We start from the raw sequence: 12500 nt of genomic DNA, 5'->3' as shown, positions 1-12500 counted from the left end.
TGATAACGAGATAGTGACCATCTCGTTATTAAATACAATGCCTCTGAAAAAAGATGGATAGCGGAGGCAGAAAGTGCAGAAAAGAGGGAAAATGAGGAGAAAAATAGTTTTTCTCCAGTCGTAACAAGAGGCGCACTTCATCATTATTCGAAGAAAGACAACAGATTTCGTGTGCTAGTGACAGAGTTTTATCAGGCAACGATACTTTCTGATGTATTGTTATTCCCTTTTTTAAAAATAAAGGTATGAATTGACACAGATGGATATGATAATCAGAAGAGTGAATACTTTAAGCAACAGAAGACATTTCAGTAAATTGTGTATATCGTTATATCTTGGAACGTATGAGCTATAATCTTAATTCAGAGCGGCAAGGTAGATGATAAATTATTGTTATTATTATTATTTTATTTTATTTATTTATTTTTGTTTTTGCCATAATCCTAATCACTAATTAAGAGCTTCCTCAAACCTGACAAGAGACAGTTTACAACAATTTGTGAGGAAAACTGCAGCTTTCATGAGTTTATTATAGATTGTATTATCACAATAATATAATTGTATTCGTGTATGTTACATTTATGTCTTAAACAATGATTAGGCTAGAAATAACTGAGAATTCCGCGTCATGCAATCAACAGAAGTTGTTTCAGGAACATTTTTAAGTGTAACGGTAAGGTTTAGTACATGATAAGCTGCAATGTTTGTATGCCGGGTGCTGGAATTTCTAAGGAGATTGATTTTTTTCTTCTATTTATAGCTTAGAATCCAATAAACAGAGTGAAATAACAGTCAAGGATATCGATTTCAGATTTTCTAAAATGATATTCAGTACGGATTATTTTGGCAAATAGGTGAAAAGGGTATGCTGCCCACATTTCCCTGACAGTTGAAATCTGCCAAGTGGTAATGCGTCTCTTGATCAAGGGCAGCGCAGTTGGCGTTGGAATCGTGCAAGGGTCGCAAGGGATATCCTTCGGAGCATTCGTACCTCCAGAAGAAGGGTCCCATGGGAACGTCTGTGCCGTCGGTGTATCTCCATAGCCCTTCCTGGCCCTCGTCAGTTGCTGCGATCCAGTAGTGCGTCTCATTCTTACCTTTCAAATTTTGAACAATGCATGAACAACAGATCTTTTTCAGTAATGATCTGCAATCCTGACACTTATAGAAAGGTATTTTATTAAATGACATTGAAAAATTGATTATATATTTTACATTCATGGTAATGGAGAACTGTTGCCTGTAACGTCATGCAAAAAAGTGTAGGCTTTTAGATAGATGCCAGCGTAAAATCATTTTGTAGATTACAGTAAAAATGGATGTCAAATAGTCTTGCATCTCTAACTGGTGTTTCTATATATGCATTCATGATCTTTTTCAGGAATATGCAAATAAAACTGATATCATCCGCTACTTTTGACAAACCCTGAGCTTTATATATATATATATATATATATATATATATATATAATTATATATATATATATATATATATATATATATATATTGTGTGTGTGTGTGTTGTGGGTGTGAGGGTGGGGGCCGCGAGCGCATTTCCAATACGAATGCTTAAAATCAAAGAAATAAAACGTGAGTATCCATTGTAAATCCATTATGAAATTTTTCCCAGCAACGTTGTTATTTTTATCATTGCCTAATTTTTTATGTATTGAATTTCATTCATTGCTTCATTTTCTGGTTTGTACTATGGCTCTGACTAGGAATTAAGGCATAAACAATATATTTCTGGCAAACCCTTCACTAGGTTTCTTAGTACCAGACATTTTTTATTAGCCTTGAAACAGGTTCTTCAGTCTGCGAAGGGTAATTTTGATGTCTTTCACTATTTTACTCTAGATAAAAAGGTATTTTGATTGGTCTTTTATTCGGTTGTTCATCAAAATAAGGTAACATCTTGATTTTTTGTTCATTCCTCAATTATGGAAAGTATATTTCTACTTAGCTTCTGAATAGATTCATTATGGTAAGGGCATTAAATTTTGGTCAGCATTATAGACGACATAACTTCTCTGCGCGTTTGATAAGAAACCACAGCTAACAAGGGCTTAAAACCTCTGACAAGATACCTCAACATAACGAAGGCTTTATTTATTTATTTTTTTTTATTATCTTCTCTTAGGATCTTCGTTTGGAAAGACGTTGTTCAACATAACATTGATTAAATTCCTTAATATCTTAAAAAAATATTTTTCTTGGCCTCTGACAAGATTTCGCAGTATAACAACAGCATTTCTGCTTGCCCCTGAGTAGACTCTTCAGTGTAGCAAGAGCAGTTCTCCTTACCCACTGATAAGGTACCACAATCAACATATTATCTACTTGCCGTCTGACAAGATTCTTCAGCGTAACGAAAGGCATCTTCTTAGCCTCTGGGAAGAAGATTCTACAGCCTAATAAAGGGATTCCTGCTCAGCATCGTATGCTAATTTCTTGATCAGTGAAGTAAGAAAATATTGGAACTGGTCAGTCGGTGGACTGGAGTCAGTGCAGACAGCAGGCGCACATGAACTCCCTCGGCAGTTACTGAAACCGATGACAAACTTTGGGAAACTGGTGGGAAACACAGTGGGTCACAGTTAGACTCGAGAAATCACAAGACACATCTAACTCCTGCGCTCTTACCAGATTCCTGTATTGCCTCCTGCAGAGCAGACAGCTGGCTAGGAGTCGTGATTTTGACAAGGTTCCCTCCCATGGACTGCTCTGCACAGAAGAGCCTCATCTCGAACCAACTCCCTCTCTCCCTGGGATAAATAAGGATGCAAAGGTCCTCGACGAGCTGGTAGGGAAACTGGCAGTCTGTAAAGGTAATGGGAGGAAATAATGAAGTGATCAAAACTTCTCTTACAAATGAGTGAAGTACATATATACATGCATGCAAAATATAAATTAATAGCGTACATTTTGTCACCAACAGTTTTCATTTCCAAGACACCAGATTCCTCTGACTACTTCTAATTGAACAAATTAGCTTATTTAAGAAGCATACACTCAAATAAAATAGGCAAACAGACCTAAAGTTACTGTAAATTAAATCCGAATGTTATGAAAATTAACTTTACCTTGTGACTGAGGAAACGCTGGATGTAAGCATGCTGTAAAATAAACTGTAATAAAAGCTATTAGTAAATTGCACAAGAAAATCGTATAAATCACGAAGTTACTTAAAAGCCATTAATGAATTGCATAAGAAAATTGTACAAAACATGAAGTTTCTTAATAGTGAATACAAATATTTTCATTTGTTGCAGGTCCACAATAATATAGCTGTGTGACAGTTGATGTTCTTTAATAAATAACAGTAGCTTTCGAGCCTTGTGCTAGGCTCATCCTCAGTCAAGTGAACATTGTGACTAAAAATTCGTGGAAGTAAACATTTGAGAGGGACAGGTGCCAGTGGTAGTGCAATTCCGCAACAAAGAACGCAATGTTCACTTGACTTAGGATGAATCTAGCGCAAAGGTCGAAAGCTGTTGTTATTTACTAAAGAACATCAACTCTCACACAGCTACTATATATTATTGTGGACCTGCAACCATTATCATCATTTTCGACACGGAGAACTGTGTCCAATATTTTCATTGATTAGTGTGTGTGTCTGTGACAGAGACAGACAGACAGACCAAGCGTCGGAACATCGGAAAAAGAAGGGAAGGTGATCAAATGCCAAGACAAATAAAAAGCTGTAATGACTGTTAGGATGCAATGTGAGATACAAGCAAGAAATGCTACACAAGAAGTGTGGATACAAGCAAGCTCAGGAGGTTAGCTACACAAGAAATGTTAAGATAAGAGACTTTCCATGCTTCATCGAAGTGGATTGGATGGCGAAAGAAGGAGAATGGTGAATAGAAAATGGTGAACAGATAATGGTGATGATGACATGGTGAATTGTGGAGCGTATTAAGGATGGTGAACAGTGACTTATTAGGCATGCCTTATGAACTGTGACATGGTTATGATGTAAATCCATTTCTGTCTAAACGCTGTGAAAGGAACAAGAGAGGGCAAGAAAGGCGGTGTTGGTACAGCGGTATATTGGGCGTATATGGATATGTCTGTGTATACATGCCAATTTGTTTACTGCGTCTAATAGTATACAAATAATGACCCACAATTATAACTGCCACAATATCTTAAAGAACAACATATTTCAGCCGATACGCTATAATTACGATGTCATTACCTAACAATTGCTTTTGTCTTCGACGGTTAAATTGCTAGAGTATTAAACAGTCCGTTATCTATATGTATCCTGAGACACCTATTTATGGCTTCCATTTTCCACTCACCTAAAAGGGATGTGATAGCAAGCGTTACCTTCATCTTGGTGGAGTGTTCTGTTATTATTTCCTGAATGCACTGGCTTCTTATAATGCTGAAGTGGGAAGGAATAACGACGGGGCTTTTTGCCAAACTAATCACCAGCGATAAGGGATCCCCGCAAGAATTTCCGTGCACCTGAGTATTCACCTGCTCTTTTCGCCAGCGTGAGAAATTTTGCACATGATCCAAGCATAGAGTATGATTTTGAATTGCTACTCTTTTTGTGAAAATTAAAAGAACCTATTAATTGAAAGAGATAAACTTTTATTTTTTTGTGATAAGCTGTTATCATTTCATATGTTGATTTTATCATCATGGCAGAGATTCACATTATCTTTTCTTTATGAACGGGAATGTGAGTGCCAGTGCATATGAGAGAGAGAGAGAGAGAGAGAGAGAGAGAGAGAGAGAGAGAGAGAGAGAGAGAGAGCTCAGGAATGGTTTCAGACTCGTCGGGTTAATGGGTCTGGATACACGAGCGCTGAAAACGTCGCGTTGCTGACGCTGCCTAACGTCGTGTTTCATGTCAGGCTACACGAACGCTATTTTGGAAGCGTTACCGAGTATCAAACAAGCACGATTAGATCATTGTGGATGCTGTCCAAGTAGGATGTGTGACCAGATTCTGCCTCGAAATCATTAGACAATCAAAGGAAAATGTGAGACACCGTTATGTCCACCCTGCATTATCAGACAGAATTGATTGGCCAATTACCCGTTACGTTTGGAAACCACCGAAAGCATGGCAACAATTTTTATCTTTATTATAGCTTTAATAATTCATTTTGACATTAGATAATGCCATCGTGCTTTCAATTTCGTAAATAAATTAACTGTCTCTCATGGCACTGACGTAGAGTGGCGTCTGTAGAGGAGCTTGGGCGGCGCCCGCCGCATATTTTCCAAGCGGGTCAGATCTTAAAACATACATGGATGATTTCCGATATCAATCAGGCAAAAACATTTGAACCTTTGGACTAGCAGGTTCATTCCAAAAACAGTGTCATCGCCTGCATTTCTTTAGTGAATAAAGCAATTATTAATATATATATATATATATATATATATATATATATATATATATATATATATATATATATATATTGTGACGAAGTGCCAAGAGTCTGGTTACTACACTTACCAATCATGAAATAATTACCTCACAATAGTCAGACACCTGAACCTTCATCACAGGTAAAGTACGACTGAATACTCTAAAGGCAACAGTGATCCCTTAAACAACTTATCTATATTACAAAAAACCAGACTCAAGTTCATTAAAACAGGCGTGAGGTAATCTTATATGTAATTAAATCAATTAAAGGGCATCACTCCATCAACAACTCTAAAAGGCTAAGTATTTCCCTGATTTTAAGTCTAAGTACTTTCCTAGTTCTACAATTAAATTGAAGGAAAACAGCTCATTTACCACTCTATATTTGTACCTAAACAAAATAATATATACTGGTGAAAAATAATATGCTTATAAACATTTTAAATACTAAAGTTTATTACCAAACAAAATTTACAAGTGAAATTAAAAATCAGGGAAATTTACTGTTACACGAAAATAACACAAACTTTAATTAATTCTTGAATTAATTATTAAGTAAGGTTAAATCAAAATTAAGTTCACAAAATTCAAGAAAATTAATTAATCCAATTAAAATTCACAAGTGTTAGGTAATAACTAAAATTTGGAAATCAATTCACAAGTGTTAAATTCAATTAAATATGCAACGATTAATTAATGTAAACAATTAAGATAATCAAATTGTGAATGGAAGCACAGAAAAATGTGGAAAATACCATATATACAAAATACTAAGAAAATATTATTCACACACAATATGTAAAAACACTTCAATAAGAAAAATGGACAGATGCACAAAAAAATCACTTCAAAAGAAATAAACACAGAACATTAAAATTTGCAATGTGTAAAAAATGAAATAGTTTCACCAATCCCCTGTAAATCTGTTTTTAGTTGCAACTAAAAACTTATAACAACACTTACCTTGGTAACAATTATGTTTCTGGTGCAACTAGCTCCAAAATTCATCATGTTCCAAAAAAGAAAGGCACCGTTACACACTTGTACAATGTTTGTTCAGATTCCACAATAACCACTAAGCAATAATAAATAGCTCTAAGAAATACCAAATCTAAAATTTACAAGTGACCCATCACTTAATATAAAATCTTTACGTTAATGTGAAAGTAGAAATTCTATCTCAGAGAGAGAGAGAGAGAGAGAGAGAGAAGAGAGAGAGAGAGAGAGAGAGAGATACTGATCTCCTTACGCTATGGTTTCAAATCTCGGAACGAAAACTCTTCCCTCTTGTAAGACATCTGGTCAGTGTATCTCGCCCTAAAATGTATGGGTGAATGATTTTGGGAACGAGAGACAGCTGATATCTTAAAAAAAATTCTGTCAAAACAATAAATAGAGAGAAAGTGAGATTAAAATCATAAATAACATTTATTATTACATAATTTAAGACAATAAAAGTCTTTTAAAATAAAATATATGATTATAGAATCTTCTTGAATCAAATTAAGTTTCGTCATTTCCTTGAGTGACGTCACAAACTTTCCACTTCAAAATTTAAGCTACTTCCAAGGCAACAAATTCTCTTTTGACAAATTGAGAGATATAAGAGTTAATTTAACAATGATGATACATATTTTCAACATAAAAACATCTCTAACTACTTATAAGAAATCCGAAAAAAAGCGGCCATTCCAGACCATACTAGTGGAAACCGTGTTTTAGGCTTATGAAAGATGATGCAATCCTTCATGTATTTCTCAACAAAGGGACTAGTCTGAAACAAGTACGAGCATCGCATTCTATGTTATCTTAACTTTTAAATAGTTATGTGAAATCTGAACATACATTATTAAAACATACTAACTCTAAGCAAAATAAGGAATCTGAAAATATTGCCAACACTTTTACAACACTTCATACAGTTATGGAGAGGATGATAGCGTTGTGGAAGCAACATTATATAAGAATATATTATATATAATATATATAATATATATATATATATATATATATATATATATATTAGATATATATATATATATATATATATATATATATATAATATATATATATATGCAGTGGAATTGCGATGCCAATAATTTAAGTGAAGCAAGATGCGGTGAAGCAAAGAATACAGAAAGTTACAGTGCCCCGCGAGAAATGCACTGACGGCACTACCCTCAGAAAACCACGGAAAACTATCTATTAAGATATAGCTCAGATATGATATAATGATTGTAATCATCTCAATTTGAAACAAAAACTTCTCGATATGAGAAGAGAAACGAAGCTACTGAATATATAATATAAATAGTGTTTTCTATTTCTAAAAGCAAATGCCAATTGGGGTTAACAACCTAATGACCATTTCAAGCCCTGCGATGCATAGGTTTTCTTAAATATCTTTTAAATATCAACTGTATCTTCCTAAAAATTTTGGCACAACATGTTTTACACCTTCCGCTAATATATGGCAATATAGTCAAGTACCCTGAATTAATAATTAAGACACTTTACTTAGAAAATTTTCAATTTCCTCAGTATTAGTTGTAAATATACGAACACTTGTCGTTGGCTTAGCCAAAGAGTTAAAAAAGAAGGCCCGCCCACTCCTCTCTTTCTTACTCTGTCTGATACTTATGAATGGAATAGTGTACTAACCATATGTTTTCTTTACGTTTTAAAATGTACACGAACTACCATTTATTACGGATTACTTTTCATAAAGCCATTTGTATGTTTTTATTTATCATGTACTTTCCTATCTTTTTCTATGAGAATGGTGTGGTAGTGGGAACTTTAGATTATTATTGGAGATATAAATAAGGAAGGAAAAAAACAGATCATAGTTTATTTAAAAGTAAGATCACTATATACATTATTTTATTATATATATCCAATAAAGTATGTACATTATATACAGAAATTTTACAGATGTTGAAGTAAATTTTTGAAGTAACCATAGAAACAGTATAGACATACGAAATAAAAAAACTGGTGGATAAATATATCAAAACTTATTAATTACGGGACTATATATACACACGTATAAGGATATTTCAGCTCACTCCCCATCACTGTCTAAGAACAGATCGTCCTCGTCATCATTGACGACGTTGACAACGATTGGATCTATGCAATCCCGGACGATGTCAGTGAGCCAGTATTCGTTCTCGAAAGCTTGACTTCGTTGGACAGCTCCTTCCCACACCTGTTTAGTGACAGCAAGCCTTGCTTTCTCCAATCTGGCCTTTAGGTCTGCCTTGGTGAAATGTCGTAACTATTAACGCCAATACCTGCTCGATGGCATTGAGTTCAGGATGGGCGGGTGGAAGCCGGACGACAATATAAACACACCTGAACAGCTTGTAACTACTGCCCCTCTAATTTTCAGCGGGTATATTTTCCAGTTATATATATATTATATATATATATATATATAATATATATATATAATATATATATATATATATATATATATATATATATATATATATATATACTCTAAATAAGCCAAGAGGTCATAATAACCTCCCAAAATAATGAAACACAAATAAACTGTATTGCATAAACTAATTTGGATACATAAAACAATAATCCCTAAAGTAATTTAAAAATGTAAAACTATACGTCATAATCGTAGTACGGTACACTTTCATTCATATTTTGTTAACGGAGAGAAAGAAGTGGGCGGGCCGTCTTTCCTAACGGTGTCCGAAAGTCGCAGTCAAATGCAAAGAAAATTGGAAATGTTCAAGAGTAAAGTGCCATTATTAATAATTATAGATACTTAGTTATATTGCCATACATTAGCGGAAGGTCTAAAACATGTTGGGCCAAAATTTCAAGACGATACAGTTGATATTTAAAAATATATTTAAGAAAACCTATGCATCGCAGGCCTTGAAATGGTCAGTAGTTCCCTTTTTCAACTTGGGTCCCTTGGCCCCCACACGTAGGGACAAGGGGGCCACTTGCCCCTACACACACACACACACACACACTCACGTAAAATCTACTAGTCATTTTTACCTGATACATACATTGTGGCTATTACATTTACACACACATATATAAATATATATTACTATAACATTTATATAAAATATATTTTATATTTACAATTCTTCAAAGATTTCAGCAGGGGGTAAGTGCCCCTCCCTTGCCCCTACGTTTGGGCGCTCATTTAGCCTATTTAGTGCCGTCCTAGCAGCGGGGCGCCAGCAGCGTCTCGTGTAGTCGCAGGCAAGGCGTTGTTAGCGCGCACTATTAACGTCGACACCGACGTTGGAAATTCCTGACTCCCACGTATCGCGTCTCAACGCAACGCTGGTAACGCTCGTGTGGTCCAAATTAGTGGTTTTCCATTGAAAAGCATGGGAAGATACCACATTCTGTAAAAGACAGCGTCAGATGGCGTCAGCAACGCGACGTTTTTAGCGCTCGTATACCCCAACTGTAATTAGAATTACCTTGTTATTAAGGATGGCCCGGAGAGAGAGAGAGAGAGAGAGAGAGAGAGAGAGAGAGAGAGAGAGAGAGAGAGAGACTGACAAGTTCGTATCCTTTTGTTTTTATTGCCAACTCAGATCCTGCTTTTTATTTGTTTCACGGATGCGAATCATCAGTATGAAAAACAGCACACAACCGCTTTTACCAGCTGGCTGGTATTGACGCTGCAGGAAATGACTTCCGTCGCCATATTATTGCGACTGCTCATTACCCTCCATGTTCAGCTCTGGTTGTGGTTTGCGCTGGTATAAGTATATTTGCGTTATGTCGGAGGAGCGTTAAGTGCTCGCCCTTTACTTTCTTTGTTGAATTGTTTTACCCCGGAAAAGAATGAACATTGGGATTTCAAACCGAATGCCAAACTGGACTAGGTCAATCAGTCATATTATTCATTCAAAAAACATTTCATCATTATCAGTAAAATACCTGAGTAATGAATTTTATTATACGCTGATTGAAATTATATTATATATTTCCATATTTCGGTACTTGTTCGTTATATGTGGTGTGTGTGTGTAATCCAGTGGCAGAAACATTCTCGGTCTACAATACCTAGGCGTAAGTGGTGAATTATGGGCCTGAATGTCCGGAGAATGTGGTGGGTCCCAACCAAACTGGAGAAGGACACAGATCCAGAAACCACAAAGCATTCTGGTAACTGGAGTTATATCACCTTGTGGAGCAAGCCCTTCTAAAGGTCAACTATGATGGTTTAAAAAGAATGCATGTTTGTCAGTGAATCTCCATAATGGAAAGCAGACCATGGCACCACTGATTCTGTGTATACAAATAAACCACATGAAATCAAGAATATAGCTCTAAATTAGTCATCACTCCAAGATCTCGAAAGTGCATTGTGGCGAACATGGAGTTCCCTTGTTGACAAACGTATTATGATAAAAGTATTGGGCTAGAGGAGAACTTAGGGAAAGTTTTCTGAAGTATAGCCATGAGTTTAAAAGTGATATTGAAAAACATTTAGCTTCAGATGATTTCATTGGAAACCTAATGTGTTCAATAAAAACAGAGATATGGTATAATTTTTCACCTTACTGCCAAACCTCAGTTTCCAAGACACGTCGGTACGGGGCGTTAAAAATGTCAGCAGTCACTTTTCTGGCTTAATCTTAAACTAACCGGCTACTTAAAACTTATCGCGTTTAAGCTGCTATGGTGATGGGACAGCGTGGAAAGCCACAGAGGAAACTAGAGTAAATGACAGGTTGCAGCAAAACCATAAACAAGGGATTAACATGAAGCTTTAAATGGTTAATTAGATGAGGCTGCGCTGCATTTGATACCTGGCCCCACACTAGTGATCTTGGAGTGTTTTGACAGAAAATATAGTAACCTTCAATGGCAAAAGGATATGATCGCTCTCCTTAACCTAGGCAAGGTAGCGACAGAGTTTCGTTTGACTTTGGAAAGTATTGACCTTAACCGCGGAAGACATAATCTTTTTTTATATCTGCATTGTTTGTATGAGCAGGTGGTTTTCATATGAAAAGCGCAAAGATATCGTACCAAGACCGACAATAAATACTAGAGCTGGGCTACATAATGAAATCTAAAGATATAAAAGCCATGTCAATCAAACTATCCCTCCCAAAAATCTTTCACTCATGGAAGTACGAAAAGAATGAGTAGGCAGCTACTACAGTCTTGGAGTTAGGACGAACTGAAATTAACTGAAGGTCGTCAACCAATAATAAAGCAAGCCCAGGAAGAGAATAAAAAACTTTTTGGAAGCATTTAACTGATTATTTCATTCAGAGCTTCTGTAGCGCTTTCTCCAACTCTTCTACAGATAAGCTGTCACATCACAAGTGTACAGATTGTCTTAAGATCTGAAACTAAGCTACCACTTCTTGTGCTCAAAATTTACTTTAAGCTGCAGATGGCACTCTGAAGTCAGTCTGGAAAAAAAAATATGAGCAGCGTCCAGAACAATAAACTTAGTCTAGATAAGCTTAAATATAGGCAACCCTCATTGCACATACAAATCCTCCAGCATGCAGAGCCACTCGTACCCTTCCGAAATAGTGGGTAGCAACAAAGCCTTGTATGGATAACAGCAGATTTGCAGTAACACACTTCATTGATGGATCAGTGGATACCAGCTTTCCAGAAACTGCTGCAACTGAAGGGCAGCCTGCAATAGCCCTACTCTATTGACAGACATAGTAGTCATTGATAAGCTAGGCAAACTAGGTGGCGCCACCTTACGAAATTAATCCAAATTCGTGATCCAAGCCACTCAACATTCTCTTGGAAGTTGTAAATCATATACATATCAGAGGGATGGAGAGTTTTCAAAAGTAAGTTAATTCTTAACTGGACACCAAGTCACGTCAGAATCTATGGGGCTAAAGAGCTAAATTCTTCTAGAAGGTACATTGCGCTGAGAGACAATAAGCGTCAACAGAACATCCTCCCTCGAACCAAAAGGCCATCAGGTACGGCCTACATTGACAGAAAAATCGCAGACTATCAGTGCCAAATAAGCGATAAAGACCCTCCAGAGAACTCGCAAGCATTTATTCAAAGTATATCTCCAAGGACACTTGAGGGAAAATAAATCTTTTAT

At 36.0% G+C, this 12500-nt stretch overlaps 1 protein-coding gene and 1 long non-coding RNA gene across 2 annotated transcripts in view; one reads left to right on the top strand and one right to left on the bottom strand.

Moving 5' to 3' along the window:
* Positions 1-12500, top strand: part of LOC135222244 (uncharacterized) — a 120866-nt gene that overhangs the window by 65423 nt on the left and 42943 nt on the right. The gene's annotated exons all lie outside the window — the stretch shown is intronic.
* LOC135221881 (perlucin-like protein) lies at positions 388-4426 on the bottom strand. The gene is made up of 4 exons (XM_064259837.1): positions 4314-4426; positions 3084-3128; positions 2644-2820; positions 388-1097 (listed from the first exon to the last, which is right to left on the bottom strand). Exons 1-4 carry the CDS (start codon positions 4345-4347, stop codon positions 829-831), a joined length of 525 nt encoding a protein of 174 aa, XP_064115907.1. The 5' UTR covers positions 4348-4426; the 3' UTR covers positions 388-828.

Source organism: Macrobrachium nipponense, chromosome 3, assembly GCF_015104395.2.
Source record: "Macrobrachium nipponense isolate FS-2020 chromosome 3, ASM1510439v2, whole genome shotgun sequence".
NCBI classification, from domain to species: Eukaryota; Metazoa; Arthropoda; class Malacostraca; order Decapoda; family Palaemonidae; genus Macrobrachium; species Macrobrachium nipponense.
This window is presented reverse-complemented; position numbering and strand designations above follow the sequence as displayed.

What these genes read in the sequence shown, in the direction of transcription:
- LOC135221881 (XM_064259837.1), bottom strand. Translation starts at nt 4,347, where the DNA reads ATGAAGGTAACGCTTGCTATCACATCCCTTTTAG. An exon ending in TGCTATCACATCCCTTTTAG is followed by an intron (nt 3,129 to 4,313) that starts GTGAGTGGAAAA and finishes CTTTTATTACAG; the next exon opens with TTTATTTTACAGCATGCTTA. An exon ending in GGAGGCAATACAGGAATCTG is followed by an intron (nt 1,098 to 2,643) that starts GTAAGAGCGCAG and finishes AAAATTTGAAAG; the next exon opens with GTAAGAATGAGACGCACTAC.